Raw genomic sequence first — 23778 nt, forward strand, 5'->3', positions numbered from 1 at the left:
TGAGCAAATAATTGGAGGGACAGCATCATATAATCAGTCTCTAAAATCGTTTGGCATTGTGACACAACATTCTACAGAGTAGTCACCAGCCCTTTTTGTCGGGGACAAATTTGACTTTTTGTATCCCAATTTTAGGTGAAGCCTTATCAGTATCAAAGTCCATACTGAGCACTGTGAAGTCAAAGAAAGCTGTACTGTTGCTGCAATGTTGTTACTCTCAGTGCAATACCACAATAATGTTTTGTACTTTCAAGGTTACACTAAATACATAATTGTATTTATTCATTGCTAATACAATATAAATGTACTTTCTGCAAGTGGAAGTAAATTCAACTGCAAAGTACACCCCTACATTAGCTAGAATCCACAGAAAGATAACATAGCATACATATTGGATTTATTTTTGCTCTAAGATACTAGATGGAAGCAATCTCTGAATGCTATAAGAGCAAAAAAAAGTGAATGAATGTGTCATATCATTCAGTGGGCATGACTCTGCAGAGCAGCAATACAATTTCTACATCAGTTTAGTTTTGGTTCAATGCATGGTACTCCTGTGCCCCCTGCTGATCATGCAGAATATTTCACCAATTATAGCCAACGTATGAACCCATGGAAAGTCCAACAACCTTAGGGAAAGGAATATACTTTATAATCAAGGGAATTTACTACATTAGTATTCTTTGTGTTCTTTGATTAGTAAATTGATCTAAGACACACATTATCAATAGAACACTGGCAGCTAAATGACATGACATGTAATGTATGCGAGTTACAGTACTGTTAACACCTACACTTTGACTTTAAGCTGTTGCCACCTTGTGGCTAGAGATTTAAAAATCTGCTTTAATCTTGTTCGGCTGAAATGATTTAGACAAAGAAGTGAACGCGGTAAACTGCGCACTCACAAGTCCCATATGTACTGTTGAGGTGCCCTTAAACAAGGCAGGTATCCAACAACTGCCACAATGCAATGTCTTAGAGGCCAGCAGCACAATAGCATAATTGTGCTTATGAGAAGGTAAAACAGCAAACATAAATATAGAGGCAACCTGATTTTCTAGCATGTAAAAACTGTTTAAAAAGTGACTGGAGGTGATAATACTGAGAAAAAAAAAAACTATAGCTCATAGCTCAATATTTAGAATTTCCCCTTGGGGATCAATAAAGTATCTATCTATCTATCTATCTATCTATCTATCTATCTATCTATATATTTGCAGTCTTTATCACTGCTAATTTCTCTGTTAAATTTCAATTTGTTTCTTAACTATACACACCAGAACTTTACTTGAGCAAATTAATGTATGTGGTTTAAGGGGAGATGAATACTTTGTTGGAGCTAAATTTTGAGATTTTGCTTGATAAATATTGTTATCTAGAAAGAGAGAGATTGGTAGCATGGAGATGTTATATATAGTAGGTTGGTCAATAGGAAAACTAGGGAATCATTTTCTTTCCCCATCACCTTCTACTTCTCTTCGTCTACTACTACTCGTCTTGACCTCTCTCCAAGGCTTGTGACGATCCACACAATTACCTTCAATTATCCTCACTTCCCCCTCACCAATTACATCCATTATTGATTCCAGACCCCTAGGCTGTAAGCCTTATCTATACCCAACCACAGCCCATGGAGGAGAAAGCAGAATAGGACCAAATAATAGGACCTTGGTTCATTAACACTCTCCAGCTTTTCACTCCATCTACGTCACACCATCACCTACCTATTGGGATGGTTTTCCACTGCAGTGCCCTTGAGAAATAAATTTGCAAAATCAGTACCTTCTAAGAAGCTACAACTTTGCTAAGGTGATCCAAAAACAAGAATACAAGGTAGTTTGTTAGCATTTAATCCTTAGATTGTCACCAGAGTCAGAAAGCCGAATATAAAAGCAGGACTAACAAATTATAATTGATAATATCCGAAAGCTGGATTTTTGCAATGAGAACTCAACAAATTCAGCTTTTAACAGGGTTCTGTAAGCAACAGTGTAAAGTATACCCATCCATTTCTGACCATAGCTTGTCGATCATGTAGCATTAGGAGACACTGAAACTATACTAATAATATGGCATCCTGTCTGCAGATGTTGAAAGCAAAGAAAGAGGCATTACAGTGAGACATTGCAGTATGAAGGTCAGTTACACAGTATGGAAGCTGTAAAATGTGGAGTCACACTCTGCGTCTCTCCTGCCATATTTTTGAATATGATACTGGCTGACATTTAGTGAGACACAAACATAAGCTGTTGTCACCACACACTAATGTAAAACATCCATCATCTTGAATACACGCCAGGGTACCTGCGGAGAGCCGCATCAATGATGCCTCACTGCCATCTCCTGTGCTTGAGAGGCTGAGTTCCAAGTGTGATTTGTAATGCAACGCTGCCCCCTTGAGGCGTGTTTAAGTTGTGGATGCTGGCCAGTTGGAGCAATAAAACTTCTAATGAATATTGTTTTCATCTTGTTCTCTCTTGCTGCTGGTCACGGAAAGTTACCAAACATAATTTTGTTGTATGCCTACAATGATGACAAAGTGTCTTATGATATGAAATCGTCAGAAACTTACCCTTCCATCCTTTCAGTCGGGTATCCATGGAACTGTCACCTTGTAGCATCACCAAACATTGTCCATCTCACCTTATGTCCCTTGTACCTATTTGGTGTGCAAAGTAGGGGAGGATTATAGCATCATGGCAGTCCAGTAAACTTTAAAGTGTGGCCACCAATACAGACCAAAATCTCCCGTGTCAGGGATAATTTTAGTCCACTTTAATGAATACTGAAACAGAGACACAATACCTTTAAATGCTATTATACAGTATAGAGTAGCAGTTAACTGGCAATGAGATTGAGAGGCTTTTACCTTCCAAATTTATTTGACATCCCTTTCATATGTATTAACCTATTTGGATCTCGAGCATGTTGACCTATAAAAAAGAAGAGAAAATTAGACCACTTAAAAAAGTAAACTGTCATGTTAATTTATGTAAGTTTACTATCATATATACTTATTTGCCAGTCTATTAGGGACAGCTAGCTCAAACTAAGGCAGTCTAATCCAACAGTCCTGCAATGAATCCTACCTTCATTAAGGTTAATGTTTTGGTTGAAACTGTTTTAGAGATGTGTTGATTCAACTTTATGTATTGTATTGCGTTATAATGGCAGCTGTTTCTATCTTTTTGTCCACCCCATATATATCAATGAGAGTAGGCTAAATAACAGAATCATCTCTCTGTATAAAGCAGCACAAACTGCAGCCTCCAAACTGATCATAAAGTATCTCTAAAACAGTTTTAACAAATACTTAACGTAATAACCTTCATGGAGGTAGGATTTATTGTAGGACTGTTATTTGTACAGACTGCGTTAGCTTTAGATAGATATTCCTACTGTAGCAATGCAATAGTGTTCTTAAAAGCTGGTACCTCGGTAAACAATAAATATGTCTGTACAAGCCTAGCTAGGTCCAATTAGAAACACTGTGAAAATGTTGTGCATATTTAATCCCTTTAATAAATGTGTCCTACATTGTTTGCTTGAATAATGTTTTTGAACAAAAATTCTACCAACCTCAGTTTAATGTATAAATGTATACAGTCCATTAAAATAGCACATCGGCCTGAACGACACAGGTGATGCTAATTGGAGTAACGTTAATTTGGAAAGTTTACTTTGGTCTAGCGTCAGTTGCTCTTTCTCTGCAGTGACGTTTTCCCAAATTAGGACATGCACCTTTTAACACTAACGCTATATAATTAACCTCAACTGCTTTTGTTGTTCTTTTTGGCTTTGTTTGTAGCCCAGCAAGCAGATAACTTCACAACAACGACGGTGGTATAGGGTGCTTCTGTTGAGCTGATCGAGTGAGTCGCAGTAGAAAGGGGCGTGGTTTGCCATGTCTTGTGTGGCGTTTAAAAACTATCGGAAATATTAGACACAATAAACGGTGCATGAATGACCGATTTCGATTTTAACAAAAATGCACAATCGCTGTGATCGGAAAGGGGGAATGTATGATGCCTAAGTTTCCAAAGTGTAGCCAATGGAAACTAAGTCAGCAAATGTCATATGTTCTGTAATAATAAACGTTTAAATGTATATATAATTGTTCTTAACAATGCTACAAAGTGCTTTACACAGGAAAATACGGTTGTACGGTTTTTCTTTTTTAATGTTTTAATACTATGAACACTTGCCCTGCATTGTGGTTTACATTTTCGATGTTGTTTTTCTATTTCAACTTTATTTACCTTTATACTTCATGAATATCACTGGCTTTGCAACAACTGCACATATCTTATAGACACGTTTTACACACATTATTATTGTGTTCTTAGTTTTGCACTTTTAAACACGTGGCTCGGGTGGCCACTTCATTTATGATTTATTCCTTGTAAAAGCATGTGTGACTTGTGTCAGTGAAAAGCGCTATACAAATGCACTGTACTTACTTACTTACTTACCTACTTACTTACTTACTTTTGTATTACTGTCCCTAAAGATTTGCAACTATTGGTCAAATTGTATATTATATTTTCTGGCCATAATGGCACGTCCTTATATGTAGTCTATCCATCAGCATAATATGTACTTTCGATGAAACGAAAGAAATAAACAATATAGATGTGCTTTTGCGTACGTCTTGTGACTAAAGGGGCTTCAAAACGCATGTCTGAATCACTGAATCAAAGTCTACTATGTTCTATGTATGAATCGTGACTGTAGGAGTTAGAAGCTCAAGAGGAGCACCTGAAGGCATCACTAGTGCAGATCAGTGTTGTGTGCGGTCTGCTCGCTGTGTTTGCTGCGTTTGCTGCTGGCTCCCCTCTGTCGTCCATTAGAGCTCGGTTCCATCCCCACTGTACGGCGCAGGCCCGAAGTAGCGCAGCCGCTCTGAGGTTAGTGCCCTACCGCGCAATCTCCATCTATTTCAGCCCCGGCGCAGCCGCATCATCGAACCCGGCAGCGTTGTGTTGAAAGATGCAGATTGTTTAGATGTTGACTGGAGCAGGTTTATGATACATATATGGCGCTTGTGGGGAATCATGTTCTAGGCGCGTATCGACAACAAGCCCAGAAAGAGTAAAATAGATGTGGACGAGATGCAGGCCGCTGGGCCTGTTGTAGCGATGTGTTTTGTTTCGTATTGCGCGGGTTTCATGCTAACTGATGCGTTACCAAGGTTTAACGTTACCTTTCATTGCTGAATTCATTTGTGTTCAGTGTCCGAACATCAGGGACTTGCTGCTGTTCGCGTTCAAAGCTAATGTTCATTCAGATGACCAAAGCTACACCGCCAAATGGTTAGCTAGCTTATTAGCCAAATGTAGGGCATTGCTAGCTTAGCTAGCTCAGTTTGGCAGTCGTTGTCTACAGACCCGGCAAGTCTGCTAAGATTACAGCACCGTAATGCTTGAGCAGTAACGTTGCCTATTTAACAGAGTTAATTATGCGTACTTACTAGGTGATAGGACATGTGCCTTATTGCAGGCCGTGGATATGATTAAACATCAATGTTATTGTCGAGTCGCGCACCGATTCGTGCATCATCCCATTGATCCTATCCGCAGCTAACGTTACAGTCCATGTAGTTGTTAAAGGGGATATTGCAGCCAAATAAACCTGCCTGGCTGCTGTTGATAACAAACATTTTGCTTTGTAGTTTTGTAATGGTGGGTAACAACGTTCCTGTCCAAGTCTCTTTCAAAGAGAACACGATCTGTTCAAATAAATATTCCATATACCAGCTGCCCACCATGAATCCACTGAGGAGGTTATACCACATTAAACTGCCCCAGTCAGTGGTTCATTTCACTCAAAAAGCGTGTCTACATTGACCATGTATTGATTGAGTCGTGGATGTCTGAGCGAACAAAAGCATAGTGTGTATGTTTAGCTGAACCTTATTGTATGAGTGATTTGCACCCCTCTGTCAGACTATAATATCACTTCACATACAGATGTATTTCACCAATAAATATGCAAACACTGACTGCATTTAGACTTGCTTACTGACTCTTATGTTCAAAATTGCCTTTAACTAATTTGAAACTATGATATGCATCTAAATAGTGCTAAGCAATATCTAATAATGTGTTGAATGTATATCTTGCAATTCCATTTATTTTAAGACCTATGATTTACACAATACATGGGTAAAATAAAACATTTTTTCATCTTTTGATCACAGTTATTCCAAATGAAACTCTCCATTAATGCAGTACAACGCCCCCTATAGGCAGAGCAGCTGTGGTACAACCAGTACACTCAGACAAGAAGCACAAAGATAACAGGGCATATCTTTCCACTATTAAGACACACTTTTTAGGTAATAGAAAGAGTAATAACCTAATTTTAGTAAGAACCTCGTGAAATAAATTATGAAGATGACAACTGTGCATGGTCACAGTTTTGTCCTAAATTGCTTGAGTTTGAAGGTCTTAATTCCATGAACTTTGCATTCATGGTGCCCCTATGTTCACATAAATTCACAAAATACTTGCAGTGTCTTGTAAGATTAACTAACCAGGCAGTATTTCTGATTAATTTGTATTTAATTTAAATGATGTGTTTTCAACATGATGTAGCTATGCCATCAAATGATTATAAGAACCTGTTGCAATATAGATAATAGTAGATTTTGAGGACATGTTACATCATTGTGTATATGCAATAATATGCATCTGCTAAGATGTATATCAATTGCCAATACAGCAGGAATTATTGTTAATACAAGTTCTGTGCTATATTATAATGAATAGATGGAATTTACTCAGGCACCATATAGGGGTAAAATAGTTCATCAGTTAGTGTCAATATCTTATGCTGCCTCTGCTCTTTTCCTCTTTCTCTCCTCAGTCATTGTAACGTGGATCCAGCTGTGTAGACCAGGTGGCCGATAATGGACGAGCACGTCGTTCACCAGACAGAACACATGACCACCATCGAGGCCAGCGCCGTCAGCCAACAGGTCCAGCAGGTGCCCTTATAAGCAGAATAATTAAACAGTGGAAACCAGGAAGGATGAAGAGGCAGTCCTCCTCTTTAGCACAAGTCCCATTACTCACAAGATATTTAAACAACCAGCTAGTTAGATTGTTAGACTAGAACAGAAACAATAATGCCTCAGTCAATTTAAACCCATTCTATTTGGATTATTACTGTATACTATAGGTACATGTGGCCACCTTTACCGAAGCGTCCATGATGAGCGCTGAGGAAGACTCAACGTCCTCACCAGATGATGATCCTTATGACGATACGGACATCCTCAACTCAGCTGGCACTGATGAGATCACAGCTCACCTGGCTGCCGCAGGTACGTCTTGACTCTACCCAGTAGGGAGAAGCCGAGCATTTGGTGGTTACAAATTAGTGGGCGTGGGACTAATTTTTATAAGAAGCATCCAAGAACACTTAAGGAGTTTCCCAACCAATGTCTGGCAGACAAGCAGATGTTTTTATCTTGCATCTCTGATGAATTCTGCTAATCCAGTAAAACATTCCATACCCACCTGAGTTCAGTGTAATGCTTTTAATTAAACAACAGGTGGTGCCAGTGGACTGTTTCGTGGATACATGTAACGGTTTGCCAGATTGGATGTACAGTATCTCACACAAGTGAGTACACCCCTCACATTTTAGTACATATTTCATTATATCTTTTAATGGGACAACACTGAAGACATTACACTTTGCTACAATGTAAAGTATTAAGTGTACAGCTTGTATAACAGTGTAAATGTGCTGTCCCCTCAAAATAACTCAACACACAGCCATTAATGTCTAAACCGCTGGCAACAAAAGTGAGTACACCCCTATGTTAAATTCCCATAGAGGCAGGCAGATTTTTATTTTTAAAGGCCAGTTATTTCATGGATCCAGGATACTATGCATCCTGATAAAGTTCCCTTGGCCTTTGGAATTAAAATAGCCCCACATCATCACATACCCTTCACCATACCTAGAGATTGACATGGGGTACTTTCCATAAAATCATCTCTCAATGCAAATCAAACCAGCTATTAGGCTAACCGACATAAAACCATGCCAATCTCTAGGTTGCCAGCGGTTTAGACATGAATGGCTGTGTGTTGAGTTATTTTGAGGGGACAGCACATTTACACTGTTATACAAGCTGTACACTTAATACTTTACATTGTAGCAAAGTGTAATGTCTTCAGTGTTGTCCCATTAAAAGATATAATGAAATATTTACTAAAATGTGAGGGGTGTACTCACTTTTGTGAGATACTGTATATATTAGAAAATGGGGAAAGTACTGGAGGGCTCCTAAGTAGCTTTGTGCTGGGGAGAGATGTGTATCATGGGCTTATGGTGTTGTCATACATGTGTATTTGGTTTATTGTCTTTTTTTGTTACTATTCTGTTGAAGGGTTTTGAATATTGTAGTTACTGTGTCATCTTTCTTGGTTTTTGTCCGGGTGGGTGGTGATGACGAGGGGTTCATGTTGTGAGTTGAATGTTTTGTATTTTGTTAAAAATTGAAAAATAAAAAATTGTTAATCACAAAAAATCAAAAAGAAGATTGAGTTGTGCAGGCTGTACATTCAAGATAATTATTGTAAGCTCAAATCAGAAAGAAAAATACATTTAAAGACAATCTACAGCATGTTGTTCATTTTGATTACTAGCCTCTTATTTTACTAACAGTCAAACTTGCTCTTTCTCTCTCAGGGCCAGTAGGCATGGCAGCTGCTGCTGCCGTGGCAACTGGTAAGAAAAGAAAGAGGCCTCATATCTTTGAATCCAACCCCTCCATCCGCAAGAGGCAGCAGACGCGTCTGCTCAGGTGAGCTTAAAACACCAATAGTGCAACATTCCCCAATACCTCTACCATGTATTATCCCTCAACAGTTTCAATGACAGAAATATCACTTTCAGCACCTGAAATCATTGTTCACTCTCAGACAGAGTTGCTGTTGTACTTTATGGCTTTTATTGTGAACCAGGAGATAAAGGATGGTGTGTGTGTTTTCAGGAAACTGCGAGCCACCCTGGATGAGTACACCACTAGAGTGGGCCAACAGGCCATAGTGCTGTGTATCTCTCCCTCAAAACCCAACCCTGTGTTCAAGGTGTTTGGTGCTGCTCCTCTGGAGAATGTGGTGAGCGTTATAGTCAGCAGTTATTTGCAATTATTTGTGTTTGTGAAGATGTTTGTCAGCAAATGTTTGGTATTTGTACTTGATAAGAGACTCAAATGATTAAACGATCTTCCAAAATTAAGTCAATTAATTTTCTGTGTTGCAACTGTCTTTCTATCCTCCAGGTGAGGAAGTATAAGGGCATGATATTAGAGGATCTGGAGAATGCTCTGGCTGAACATGCCCCCGCTGGTGGAGAGCTGGCCTCAGAGCTGCCCCCCCTCACCATCGATGGCATCCCTGTCTCTGTGGACAAGATGACCCAGGTCAGGCTCAACACTCTCACTGCTTATCTATTATGGTCCAGCATATGTTCCATTAAACAGCTGTTCCTTTGTCGAAAATTGACAAATCCAAAACTCCCTTTTGGTGTCTAAGACACAACACAATGCCGACGGTCCCAGCAGAGGGCACCAGTTGGCAACAAATCAGAATCATAATTGTGAGCTTAGCTAGCTCCTACATATGTATCAAGGTCAACCACTCCGTTTTAGCTGTGTCCATCAGTGTCGCTTGATGAGTTTGATTCATGCGTGTTTAACCAGTTGTTATTTCCAAAATACTCATTCATTTTATTGGTAAAGAGCGACTTCTATATTGTAATTCAAGCATACAGTATGCCTGATGCATAGGTAGTATCCGCATTTGAAGACATTGCAAGACAGGCTGTGGTACCAGTGAGAGGATGTGCAGAGTAGATTGCTCTTTGTAAAACCCTCACTGCAGCATTAGCACCATTGGCAGCTTGAGTACTCTCTTGACCCGAGGGAATTCGGCTTGTTTACTCTGCCATCCCAGTGCTGCTGACGCATTCACTGGATCATCGTCTGAGTAGCCAGCATGACAGTGGCCCTCAGAGACTGTCCTCAACCCTAGGAGTACGGTAGCCAATCCCAGGGCCTGATGTGTCCTCAGAGGGAAGGTGTTAGTTGGTGCTTGTTTTTCTGGAGGCTGTAGGATGAGATTGTCATGAGTAACCTGTTGCCTCACTCAGTTTGGCCAAGCCAGGTGGAAAGGTGTGGGGCTGGGGTGTTTTTAGAGGTATGTGTGTGCCAAGTGTTGGAGACAGGATGGTTGATCAATCTTGGAGATGGCAAGTATGAAAATTAGAACTCTGCGATGAAAGAGAGCTAATTCAGACATCATGCTCCTGATCCATTTTAGCAATGCCTTATTGTCTTCTATGCAGGGACATCTGCAGTAGGCTTTACACAGCTGAAGAAATCCCAAGTGAGGTTTAGTGACGCAGGTCGAGGCCCTGGCCAGTCTGATATATGGAGCATCTGTAGCAGGTGATCCTGGGTCTAGCCTGAGCCCATAATTACCCCCTAGCCTTGTTAAGGCCAGGGACCCAGCAACATAGCCACCTTCCTAAATGCTGATTGGACCATTGCTTGGCGGATTAGGATTGTGGGGGGGTGGGGGGGGGTGGGTGCGAGCACAACATGCCACTTAACTCACTAGCTACTGTAATTAGGCCATCTGGCCACATGCATCCACATACATCCACACATGGATGAGCCACAGGTGGAAATGCAAGCATCTTTTTGCTACTAAGTCCGTCTTTCTGGGGCTAATCTAAGTTGTTCTGTCAGTGTGCCAAGTGTCGGCTGAAGAGAAGCCCCTTTACTGCAGCCACCAGTTGTGGTCTGTGTTTTTCCAAAGCTGGTGGGATAAAGTATTGACCATCCATTTTCTATCAAGATCCATTTTGTCATATCTCTTTGTGATGCACTGAGGAACTGTGTATAGGCATGGAGGGATGGATTTATTTCTCCCGGAACCAAATTTAGACTGTGATGTCAAGACAGGCAGACGCTGCAGTGCCTCATTGTGCAATATAATCCCCCGGTGATGCTTGCATATTACCAGGACACTGAGGACATTTGCCACTAAACCCCACCCCAGCCTGTCAGATAGTGTGAGCGCATGCCTGGCCTGGAAGTGGTGATGGTGAGTGAATTGGCATGCTGCTCACTGCCACACGTGAAGTATATATGTTGCCCATTGATCAATAGTGAGCAAATCAAATCAGATAAGACCACCACTTATTCTCTCTCCCTGCTTTGGAACACAGTGCAAACTCTCAAATAACAGTCACCACAAATCAAACAATTTCCTCTTTTACAATTAGTCAAAAAAACAAGCCCTACGTCTGAAGAATGGTCATGCTATGTGAGTGTTGGTCCCCAGGACAGAGCAATCAGCCCACAATAATGGTATTTTTTTTTAGTTCTAACATCATGCACTAAAGACGCTTGGCTCCCTTACTTTGTTGTTTGTGAACACTCAAATATAGTGGACAAGCACTCATTGATACAGTCAATGTACAATAATGAGATAATAACTTGAGTCTCTGTGCTAAAGTAGCACACACCATGAGTGATCAAAGTAAATCTAATGTTTTTGTTTGACATTGATTTTCTTTTTAACAATATTGACCAGATTGTCCTTGTTAATACCTCCACTGAGTGTACTGGAGCCTTTGTTAGGACAGGTTGACTGCTGGACTGTGTTGGATCTCCCCTGATGTTCCCATGGTGTCTGTCTAACACATCAGGCTGGAGCCACAGCCATAGATTGGTCTGTTAATAAATATGATCACACTGTTCTCCTTTTAGAAAGCCTGATTCTATTTGCAGGCCTTGACCACCTCAGCACCCTGCAGCAGGCACCCGATCAATACACGCCTCCTGTTGCCTGCTCAAGGGCGTGTGCTTATGTGTGTCAGAGAGAGACACTGTGGCTTTCCGTTTTGGTTGTCTGCGTCATCTCTTTTCTCCATGCGTCTCTCCTTTGTCTCAGGCCCAGCTGCGAGCGTTCATCCCAGAGATGCTGAAGTACTCAACGGGCCGAGGGAAGCCTGGCTGGGGTAAGGAGAGCTGCAAGCCAGTGTGGTGGCCTGAGGATATCCCTTGGGCCAACGTACGCAGCGACGTCCGCACAGAGGAGCAGAAACAGAGGGTGAGAGAAATACTGGTGTAATGATGATGTCGATCTTTGCAGGGAAATACTGTTTTTTGTTGCCCCCCTCTGTTTTTGTTTAGCCTCAATTTCTGCACTGTACAGAATAGTTAACAAGCATATTCGAAGAGATGCTATGTCTTATTATTATCTTTTTGTACATTAGGTCCCAAAGTCACACTAAACTACACAAACTTCTGATTTTGCATTTATGGGAGGGTAATTAAGATTTTTATCCCATTCTATGTCAGTCATCAAAGGTATCTGATGACCTGGTATCTGAATATGCAGTTCTTTAAATCTTTGCCATGAGTGAATTAGGGCACTCTAATCTGTAATGTGGCATTCAGTGTCAGAAGTCCTTAAACCAGTCTGCAGAAAAGTTTGCCATATTGACTTGTATTTATGTTTCCCAAGGTGTCTTGGACGCAGGCATTGCGGACTATCGTTAAGAACTGCTACAAGCAGCATGGCCGTGAGGATCTGTTGTATGCTTTTGAAGACCAGATAACCACGACAACCACCACCCAGCACCACCTGACCACTGCGCAGAGTATCACTCATCTCGTGCCCTCGCAAACTGTGGTACAGACCGTCAACAACCCTGACGGAACGGTCTCGCTCATCCAGGTAAATTTTAGCTGCTTTTTAAACATTATAGTCTTGAGGATTGCACTTTTTCCAAATCAAAATCTCATTCAGTTATTCTAAGGTTTAGTACAACGTTTATGAACTTTTTTTGTCACTGCACCTCTTTCTCTTAGGTTGGCACAGGACACACAGTTGCCACCCTGGCAGATGCCTCAGAGCTGCCAGGTGTGACGGTGGCACAGGTCAACTACGCCACAGTGACTGACGGAGAGGTACGCATACCTCTTATCCACTTTTTCTAATACTACAATACAAACACATTATGACCATTTACTACACACACAAACTGCAGTAATAAACTCCAAATCAACCACTCCTTCATTTCCTCAAACACATAAATTGATAGAGCTAGCAAGTCTTATGCCTGAGTCACAGAAACAAAGACTATGCAGCAAATACAGTGAAGTGTTTAAAAGGTACTTAATAAGAGCTCTCCGTTCAGCATCACAAAATCAAAACACAGCCCAGAGTACCAACAATCCAATAATAGTTATTTTTCTTATTTTTTTCTTAATTACCTCAATGCAGATCCTCATTTGCTTTCTGTATGAAATTATATATTGTCCCTTTCGAGGTGGAGCAGAACTGGGCCACCCTCCAGGGCGGCGAGATGACAATCCAAACCACTCAGGCCTCAGAGGCCACGCAGGCTGTAGCATCCCTGGCAGAAGCCGCTGTTGCCGCAAGTCACGAAATGCAGCCCGGAGCCACCGTCACAATGGCTCTTAACAGGTGAGTGTGGGAGATTTGAATACGTTATTTTGCAAGTCACAAGAAAATAGCATTTTGATGTTATTTAGGTGGCTTTAACTTTGTAGGGGCTGAAGGCAACATGATAAAGGAGTGTTAAATTATAGCTATAGACCAGGAGGTAATCAAATGTCACTATTTCAGGTGGACTCCTGTCATGAGTTTAAGAACATAAGATCTTGTAGAGCTCAAGTGCATCTATGGCTAGTATCCTCAGGTCAAAAAAAATGCTACCTCTTCAAACTTGAAAATGTGTAATAACGGGGAAACAGAGGTTGGATTGTTGGCATTAAAGCATAAAGCTGTCACTGTAGAATTGTCCCTACTTTTTAAAAAAAAATGTATGTACACATACTTAGGATGGTTTGGTGTTCAGCTTTCAATGACAATTCTCAAGGGTCCTCAGTTACTGGTGGTGGAGGCAGCAAACACTGCAGTAAAGAAGAATCCATAATTATATAGGCAGCTCTAACAAGTGGATGAGAATGGGACAACTGTCAGGGCAGGTCACCGGGGTCCCCTGGAGATGAGTCAACTGCCTCTCATCCTAGTTCAGCATCTAATTAATTAGCCTGTAGCTTTTATAGAGGCAAGGTGCACAACCATTAAATTGGTCCTTAACCACATATTTCCATGTGCTAACGACTCAGTAGGATTTTGTTTACTTAAAAAACACTAGTACATGTGTTAAATGCTTGATTGCTTAGTAGTGCAACAAAGTCAGTTCAGTTTTGAAATAAAATCACACAACTTGTACTTGGTCCTGTAATTAAAATACTGTGAGAGTTGAAGATGCAGTATACTGACCTTGAGCAATAGGCTGTCTGCAGAGTCTGGAAATAGTCTTTGTTTTCAGCCATATTACTATCAGTGACAAATGTCTTAACTACAGCCACTTCAGTGATAAAATATGTACAGGGGTTGTTGTCGGTGTAATGTTTTTCTAGAGGGAAATCAGCCACACACAATTGTACTCGGGAGGGATCTACAACAGGATCTTAAATCATGTCCCTTGGAGGGCCAAGTGTCTGCGGGATCGGATTACAACGCAAGAATACAGCAGGTTGAAAGTGTGCCCATGAATAAAATGAGTTAGTAGTCTTTGGCTGCAGCTAAAACCTGTAGACCTTTAGCTTTCCATAGCCTGATCTACACAGCTTTGATTTGCTTTATGATATTTCACATTGTCATCAAAGGTATATAACTTGTCAATTTCATCAGTCAGTCAGTTGCTGAGGTGCTAACATGTTAGCTGTGGTTAACCCTAACCCTTACTTACTGCAGTAGTGTCAAGGCAATAATTTCAGATGTGTATGGGTATGTCCCAATGGGGCTTGTTACCTGCACCCACCTGAGTCCTCCTTCCCCTCCCCTCCCCTACCCTGTTTACCTTTGCCAAGCCACTATAGGCTCTCTGCTCCACAGGCTCTGGAACATTTTGTTTCTGCTTTCCAGCTCCAGAGGGAGAATAGAGCCTCTTTCTCCCGCTGTCTTTTCTGCTGAGTGGACCACAAATGATACTTGATTATCTTGTGTTCATTGGTGTAATTTGTTGCACAGTAAGCTGTAGATTGATAACATAATGTTTACCGCTAAACTACAAAATGTGTACCCATGTTGTCTTCGCCACCACGATTAACGGCAAAAATGATCAAAATTCAATACCTGTATTCAAGGCTCAATAAGAAGCCTTTTTTTACCGATGTTGCCAGACTTTGCTTCCATTGTCTTACCGAACAGCATCCAGTTGGGTGTCATCCACTTACAAAAGTGTGAGTGCATAATTACTGCTTAGTCGCTCAGCTCCTCCGTATCTGACTGTCTGTAGTTCTATCTCAGATGTGATTATCAACCAAGCTGTGAACAGTTCCATTAGTTCATAACGAAGCTGGTGCGGTAATAGGCTCCTGGTAATTCCACTGGATAGATCTGGTTAATAAAACTGCTTTGTTAGACCCGTAGCACCTGGCCTTTAGGGAGATGTGAGATTCTCCATAAGTCCGACTAGAAAAGCCTCTTACAGCTCATACACTCCTACCTCTTCACCCCACATCTCTATAATAACCCTTGCCTTTGTGAGCAGACTGCGTGTGTGTTTTACTTTGCTTTGTAGAAACGATTGTATCTGAAAACATAATATATGCATCCATTTCATGTGTGTTTTTTAATTCTAAATTGTATGCACAGAAAAGGTTTATTTGCCTGTTTTTACATATTGCACACTACGTGTGTGTGTGTGTGTGTGTGTGTGTGTGTGTGTGTGTGTGTGTGTGTGTGTGTGTGTGTAGTGAGGCAGCAGCTCATGCTGTAGCGACGTTGGCGGAGGCTACTCTACAAGGCGGAGGGCAGATTGTCCTGGCAGAGACAGCAGCTGCTGTTGGGGCACTGGCAGGGGTTCAAGATGCCACAGGTACATATCCATTCAAACATCATGCAAAATGCACCTCAAATGACAGCATTTACAGTCATATACAGTATAAGGACACCTTTGTTATTGTCTATGGCAGTGGTTCTCAACCTATTTGAGTCGCAACCCCCCAGAATATTCAGGTTGATGTTGCCAGAGAGAGCAAGAGAGCTGCAAACGGACGTAAACAGCTGTTTCTACGTGCCTACCCCAGCTGAATTTGAGTGATTATTGTAAATGCTCTGATTATTAAATGTAAATAAATGCTTTGTTTGTGATGACAGTTTTGTTTAGTTTTAACAGCTAGCATGTTGTCCAATGTGCTCCAGGCACTGTGAATTTTTGATGCGTTCCGTGACTTTTTCTCTCCCCCTGAACCGACAGCACCCTCTCTGTGTACTGGGACCTCCTGATTTACAAATTAAGCATGTGATATAGTATCATCAAAATGCCTTTGCTTGTTTAGCTGTTGAATTCATAGCTGTCATTAATAAATAGCAAGTTCAGCTACTAAAACCCTAGCTATAACATATGTACGTCTGAAATCACTCTTCCCTTAATTGTGCACACATCCCTATATAATAGACACTCAATAGTTTACTTTTTAGTGAGTAGTAAATTGTGATTTAAGAGAGTTATGAATTAGAGGCTGACATTTTTTCGGGAATCCTGTGGGTCACGGGATTCCTGTGGGATTCCCACAGGATGGGAGTCAATTTCACTATTCATCACATGACTGGGACGGAACAGGATCAAAAGTCAACAGGAGCGGGCGGGACAGGAATCATAGTAACAATAGGTCAGTTTTTATATATAAATATGTAGTTTTAATATGAACAAACTATATAGTCTATAAATTACACTCCCAGAATTCAGACACTAGCACACCCCCAGAAGATTAGGATTAAACCACATTTTCTATATCTTATTCAAATCAGTGGTCTGAGCGGATGAATGTAAAAGTCACAAAATGTTGACAGCTGCAAAATTTGCCACCTATATTTATTTCAACCTAATTCGAACAGTAGGAGACTCAAGTAATCTCCCAAAAGGAAGTTGGAAATATTTTGTCACAGAGTTTTCTATTTTGACAAATGGAAATACAATAACAGAAAACTGATATGTTTTATCAAGACCTTTTTTACATCACATCTTTACTAATTGGTACTTGTGTGTGCTCCCCAGCCAATGGCATGTCTAATTAGTCTGACTAAGTGTAAGCCTCCCTGCAGTAGCACTGCGCCCTCTGAGCTCCTACACTCTAATCTACTCTTTGCTGATGTGACAGATGGTGTATTTTTTATGTGTGTGTGTATCTTATATATACTCCCTTCTTTTAATGATACGTTAGCTGCATGACCCCATCGTCAACCTCCTTACATGCATACTGCATGTAATGCTGTGACGATGTTGGCGATGTGTGTCTGATGGGATTGGACCAGTTTGTAATGACATCCTCACATCCTTGTTGCATAGCAATAACAGCCTTTTTTAGCATATGTTCAGTCAATATCCCAAGGGTGGAATTTAAAGCTACTGCTTGTCAATGATTAACATCAGGGGACACGCTGCTAATGTTAATTACTAAATGGAGTCTGGAAATATCAGTGGCCTATTGCGCATAAATACAGATATACAAGTGAAACTAAGTGTGAAATGCAGAACATATTAAGTCTTGCTGGCTTAATAGCAATTTGATTGTTGCAAGTGCAATTCAAAAGCTAATGATATTTTTATTTTTCAATCCAGTTTTGGAAACCATGATTTTATGCATTATTATTTATCTTTATTTTATATGTAAGCATTTTTTAAATGTTTATTTGTTATTAAAATTGTTATCCTTTCATATTGATTATTGCTGGAGCCAAAACACATCAATTCAATCATCTCTTTTAGCAGATTGATGATTTGAATCTTGGTCATTTATAATCAATGCAATGATACAACAAATGAATTATTAAACCCCAGTTGATAATGCTAACAAATGTAAACATTTAAGTCTATCTCTGCCACATACAGTATAACAGGAAGGTCTACCCAGACAAAAGGTTTAGTTACACACATCTTGTCAGGCTGTCAATCTTTTTCTTATGTACCATTTCTTATAATCAGCACAATCCTACAGTGGGATAAACACACTCACACAAAGTACACTAGTCCAGGGGCATGAGCAGGTCCCACATGGTCCCTCCTAATGAGTGCCAATCCACTCCATTATCAGTCCAGGGTCTAAACTCCGGGGCAGCCTTCAGCACACAACCCCAGGTTCTCTTGCTTGGCTTTATACATGCTCACACACAGGCTTTTTCTAAAGTCATGCAAGTGTATCTGCATACCTATTTGTCTCTATGCTCTAGCACAGTCTTCTCTCACCGGTTTATATTGAACCACAAATCTGTCTTTTTTCAAATCAGTGGATCTCTAGAGGCTTTTTACCTAAAGCAGCCTTCTAGTTGTAGCACCCAGTTTATACAATCAACAAACAATTTAACTTTTTTTTATGAAATCAGGTTAGTCAAAGGGAAATTGTCATAACAGACAGCCCTTCTAAAACATTGTGCAAAATGCAAAAATATGTACAGTGTGTATTTGCACATTTGTACACTAATTTAAATTCAAGTTATTCAAATCTGACATCTGAGCCTTTGTTTTTTGGCATCTTGCTTCCTAAACCATAAGAAGTCATTTGGCTGCAATAGCTCACTTAAACAATCAATAGAGCTGCCAAAGCCAGTCCTTCTCCCAACGATTGACCTTAGCTAATCACTGAAGTGCTACACAAGAGTGGAGCGCTCTGTTTGAAGTGCACCTGCCCAGACACTGCTGATTGGCTTGTGTAGCGACCCTTCGCTGACACAGGCATGCAGACATACACACGCCACACAACCCTTAATGTCTAAGTAACTATGTTTGAGTGACCCAATGAGGCCCTTCACTCAGTAACTGCAGTGTCTGTACTTCACCGTGCCCGGCCCAATGCCCTCTTCCCTCCTCCATAATCACCACCAGCACAATTACCTGCATCAGCAAAACTTAACCCTGTCACAAATCACTGATGAGTGGGCTTAGCAAGGGCCCACATTAGATGACCAACAATTACAAACTGACCTATCAAAAGAGGCCTGGGAAACTTGAAAGATGAATAATTATGAACATACAATATATATTTTTGTACTTTTTTTCTTTTTCAAAATCTTTAAATATCATAGGTATTTGAAAGGATTTATTGGTTGTGTGTATTCAGTGCGTTTAAAGTCCAGTGTCTTAGCTCACAGTAACGGGAGCGGGCATGAGCCACTGCCATCCCTAACACTGACCTTCTTGCCTGCCTGTGACACTGACAGCTTGCAGGGTGGGGCAGAGGCCCACGTGACTGCAGCAGTAATCCCTACAGGCAGAGACACACATACAAACACACAGCTGGGCATGGGGGAAGCGAGCTGAGATCGTTCAATCGGACCATTGTTCAGAAATGCCGTCTCTGTAACATGGCTGCCTCTTGTCACAGACAACTACCTGGACTTGACTGCCTCCCAAGCACCGTGTCAGACACAAACTTCAGTTACAAGATTACCTTTGGCCAAAGACTTAACGAGCAGTATTTGTTAGCATTAGGGCAGCAACTAATAATTATTTTCAATATTAATTAATATGTTGATTATTTTTTCATTAAACAAATTGTTCAGTCAATAAAAGGTCAGAAAATAGGTAAGGTATGCCCATTTCCAGAGCCCAAGGTGATGTCATTACATTGCTTGTTTCATCCAAACAGTCGATTTACAATTACATAAAACAGAAAAGTCGCAAATCCCTTTCATTCGATAATCTCCAACCAGCAAATGTTATGAATTTTTCACTGATAAATGACACGAATGATTAATCGATTGTTAAACTTGCCTATAACACGTTCTGTGAGCCTATGGCAATCTCTTCAATAGCTTGTTTTATCTGAAAAACAATCCAAAACAGAAGGATATGCAATTTAAAATCATAGAAAAAAAGAGGAAAAACGAGAAATTAAAAAGATCTATTGCACTACCAAATGCTACCTGGTAAATTTAATTTAAATCTAATAATAAATAATCAGTTGATGGAATTGTTGCCCGTTAGTTTTATATCTGACTAATAGATTAATTGAGTACTAATTACAGCTACTGGGATACTTGGTGTTCAACCCTAACACAAACATCTCTGTGTCTTCTCCTCAGGTCTGGTCCAGATCCCAGTCAGCATGTACCAGACTGTAGTGACCAGCCTCGCCCATGGCAACCGGCCCGTCCAGGTTGCCATGGCACCTGTTGCCACACGCATAGATAACACTGTCACGCTTGACGGCCAAGCGGTGGAGGTTGTGACCCTGGAACAGTGACAATTAAGACCCTGGAAGCAGTAGGAGGCACTGAATGCCACCTTGGAGATTTGATTATCCTACTGGCTTCCAAGACATCACGCTGTGTACAATGTCAAATATATTTTTAAATGTACAGCTGGAGGGGTAGCAAAAGTGAGTTATCAATGTGTTTACTATGTAAAGATATTGCTTTTGTTGGTATGATTTTTCTCCAATTTAGCTTCATGTTTTTTTGTTAGCTCTGTGATGTTGAGTATTTAGTATTTATTTCTTTACAATTAATCTTTACTTAAAACAAAGATGAACCAAAAAGCCCCGGACGAAAGCCACCACTGCTTCACCCGGAGTATGTAACTATCACTGTTCTGGATTTTTCATTATCGTCTATGTGCTTGACTGTTTTGTTTTTAGAATGCATTTACAATTCAGTGCCATAGTCAGAGATCCCTCCTCCTCTGTTACCCATATCCTTGATCACTATTCTAAATGTCACTCTTTCCACCTCAACTCACCTAAGGCTCTAGAACAGCATCTGAGCTCCCAGACATTTCTCACATTAGATGAGGAAATATTATGTTGTGATTTTCCCTGTGCTGTTTTACTGTAGTCCACGCACAAGCCAAGATTTGTGAAGACTCAGGATATACATCAAGATGTTTTTTACTGCTGAGCTCCCTTCCTGAAGCAGCTATTTTGTCTACCAAATCCATTTATTTACAGTGCATGGATAGGGGCATCCCTTGGTATGTTAATTTTTTTTTAACATGAACTTGTATCATGTCATATTTGGACAGGAGCTGCAGTATTTGTGATGCAAATATCAAAAAGGCATCTCTTTAAATCTTGGAACAACCTAAATTTGCTTGCCAAGAATCGACTTAGTTTGATACAGCTTAACAGTTGGTTCAACTTTCACCACGATTTAAAAAATAAAGTCCAATAAAATGGCTGCTGTTCACCATTCATTCAGTTTCTCTTATGATTATTAGTACACTGTTCATCCAACAGCATAACCATCAATGCAAACATGAAATGCTAACGCTACGGTAGTCAGTTTTCATATTAATATTGAATCAAATGACTACATTAGATAAGGGCAGTTCTTGCAGCTCAATAAAGCCTTTTAGCATCTTTTAACTGTATAGTTAAGTCTCACATCTTTTATCAACCCCTGTAGGCAGCTGTATTCAGCAAATAAGCTATTAACCCAATGTACAAAACTCAAAGAATACAGTCAAGTATCTAGCAAGGTTGACCCAGGTAGCCTATTTTTTCAGGGGCTGGTGGAGACCCAAACAGGGCTACAACAGTGAATATTGGGCTTCATTTGCCAGGAAGCCCAAAAGCACAGATCAGTGCTTATTTTTGCTCCATGTCTGCTGAGCTATTGTTTGCTAACACATTAGATATAGCATCATAAACTTAATTTATTGGGTGATATATTGTTGGCTGTGTGTCTATCAATTTGTTTAGGTTGCATTTTGTTTAGCAACTTAAGATTTATGATTTGGGAGCTGACTTGGACTGGTCTGTCTTGACTTCAAACTATTGAAAACAATGACCTTGTCCCACCTCTTCCATTATAGCACAAGAGACATACACACAGGAAGCATTAGACTTTTCGGTACTCACAACTATAAATAATTAGCTTTTTGAGGAATGCCACATTTCTCTGCATTTTGTCCCATAATAAAATAGTTGTCACAAAATCCGATAACATCCACGCTCTCCTATTCAGCACCCCCACCTTCCCTGCCGTGACAGACAGGGCCATGATTACATCATAAGCTGCCTGAACCTCCTCTGCTTTAAAGCCTGGGATTTGCTAGCCGGGCCCTTCTGTTGCAGAGTAGAACAGAGAGAGAAGCGTTCAGGCCTTAATCTATCAGGCGTCAGTGCATATCCCGCTCTTCTTCCAGATTAAAGCGGAACCAGGTTGCATTCACACAGATGAAAAGATCCCATTTTCTTTCTTGTTTTACGTTGTTTTGTCTCGTCTGTCATTTTTAGATTGGACCCATTGTGTGAGCTGGAAAACACTCAAGAGTATGCTATGGGTCTTTGTAGGGGAGAGAAAACTTATAATGTTGAGTCATTGTAGGTGTGTGGCATGCATGCACGTCAAACTGTCACTGCAGATTAAAAAAGCCTTATTAGCGTGCTTTCTTGGAAAAATGCCTACACCTCATGCTACCTAAGCCTCTCACTCCTCCATCTCTGTCTCTCGCTTTCTCTGCACCTTCCACTCAGCTACACTTACACAAAGTGCATTGAAACCTTTCAACTGTATCATTAAAGCTGAACATAACTGAGTTAAGAAATGGCACGGGTTCAAATAGGACAGAATTTGTCTCGAAGTGATGATGTCAACTCTTATCTTAAAATGGGGCCTTCAGCTGTTTAAATCCTAGTGATTGATGTATTTGAAGAATTTTTTTATTTTAATACAACTGTTTAAAATGACAAATTGTTTGTTTCATTCCAAAATATGAACTAAAATATTTGTAACCAGAATGGACTCAATTTTTGTTATTGCAAAATGATGAACTAAATGAGAAAATGTGTGTTGTATTTTAAAAGGAAGGATTATGGTTGACAATGATCCAACACTTGAAAAATAATTCCCTGACACTCTATGGCTCACATCGAGAAAAAGTGTCTTTGACTAAATAATGTTGCTATTTTTCACAAATCCACAACCAATATTGCACTACTCTCTTCATATCATAAATTATCTTCATCAAGATCATTTTTTATCATTATTCAATGCCAAATGTGTTGTACATTTTCTCTTTTAAAAAGTATTCTTTAAGAATGCCATTATAAAATTATAGAATTGTTTTGTCCCAAAACTCTGTGGAGTCATAGTTGAAATGTTCTGGGTGAATACACATTTGTTGGTTGAGTACTTCACCTGCACTATCCCCCTTTTAGGCCTCAGCTTTGTTTTACAAGTCTGTGCTGCATTGCGTGTTACACTGTTACAAGTTACATCACCGTGCACGACACAACGCAGTACACTCTTCCAATCATCACATCCATCTGACTGACTTTGAACCTGATTGGATGTCATTAAAACCATCCAATCTAGGCAGTCAGGCTGGAGTGAGTGCTTGTGCTCGGTCCTGGGGGCAATATGTTTAGTGGGCAGAGGAAAGGCAGCGCTATTGATTCTCCACAACCGGTGGACAAGCCTGTAGCCAGGACTTCAGTAGCCTGGCTCCACAGGGGGCACTGCAGGGTGAGAGGAGAGGGGTTGGTCATTCTTGTTGTCTGGGGTCGTGCAGGCAGACTCTAAGGGCAGAGCTTTAATCTCCACTAATCGTTTCTTAATACGTGCATCCCAGGCTCTACACCCCCGCATGCATGCACACACACACTCCCACATCGGCACACGCACATGTGTAAAAACCCCAAACGAGGGGCAGGAGAGATAATCTCCTACCCCTCGTTCTGAGCATAGGGTGGTTCACAAC

General features: G+C 40.5%; 1 protein-coding gene and 2 long non-coding RNA genes across 8 annotated transcripts in view; 1 reads left to right on the forward strand and 2 right to left on the reverse strand.

The window, feature by feature from the left end:
* LOC116060199 overlaps positions 1-5581 on the reverse strand; it is an 85544-nt gene extending 79963 nt beyond the window's left edge. For both annotated transcript variants that reach the window (XR_004107453.2, XR_004896106.1), the window contains exons 1-3: positions 5474-5581; positions 2873-2936; positions 2576-2662 (exon numbers count right to left, since the gene is read on the reverse strand). This is a non-coding gene — a long non-coding RNA (uncharacterized LOC116060199). The remainder of the gene's footprint in view (positions 1-2575; positions 2663-2872; positions 2937-5473) is intronic.
* nrf1 (nuclear respiratory factor 1) lies at positions 4753-22998 on the forward strand. Of its 5 annotated transcripts, XR_004107452.2 has the most exons (13): positions 4754-4910; positions 6871-6991; positions 7186-7330; positions 8710-8824; positions 9014-9140; positions 9305-9445; positions 11985-12143; positions 12561-12773; positions 12908-13006; positions 13354-13526; positions 15833-15954; positions 16656-16750; positions 20160-20295. XR_004107452.2 is itself a non-coding variant. In XM_031313680.2 (12 exons), exons 2-12 carry the CDS (start codon positions 6914-6916, stop codon positions 16177-16179), a joined length of 1500 nt encoding a protein of 499 aa, XP_031169540.1. In that variant the 5' UTR covers positions 4753-4910; positions 6871-6913; the 3' UTR covers positions 16180-16229. The 5 variants fall into 5 exon arrangements, 4 of the variants coding, with proteins under 4 accessions (XP_031169540.1, XP_031169537.1, XP_031169538.1 ...); XM_031313680.2 differs by lacking the exons at positions 16656-16750; positions 20160-20295 and adding an exon at positions 16052-16229 and having other exon boundaries at positions 4753-4910; XM_031313677.2 differs by lacking the exon at positions 16656-16750 and having other exon boundaries at positions 4755-4910; positions 20160-22998.
* On the reverse strand, positions 13887-15663 carry LOC118494024. The gene is made up of 2 exons (XR_004896107.1): positions 14935-15663; positions 13887-13975 (listed from the first exon to the last, which is right to left on the reverse strand). It is a non-coding gene; the product is annotated as an uncharacterized LOC118494024 (long non-coding RNA).
* Positions 22999-23778: the final 780 nt, after the last annotated feature.

This window comes from Sander lucioperca, chromosome 20, assembly GCF_008315115.2.
Source record: "Sander lucioperca isolate FBNREF2018 chromosome 20, SLUC_FBN_1.2, whole genome shotgun sequence".
Taxonomy (NCBI): Eukaryota; Metazoa; Chordata; class Actinopteri; order Perciformes; family Percidae; genus Sander; species Sander lucioperca.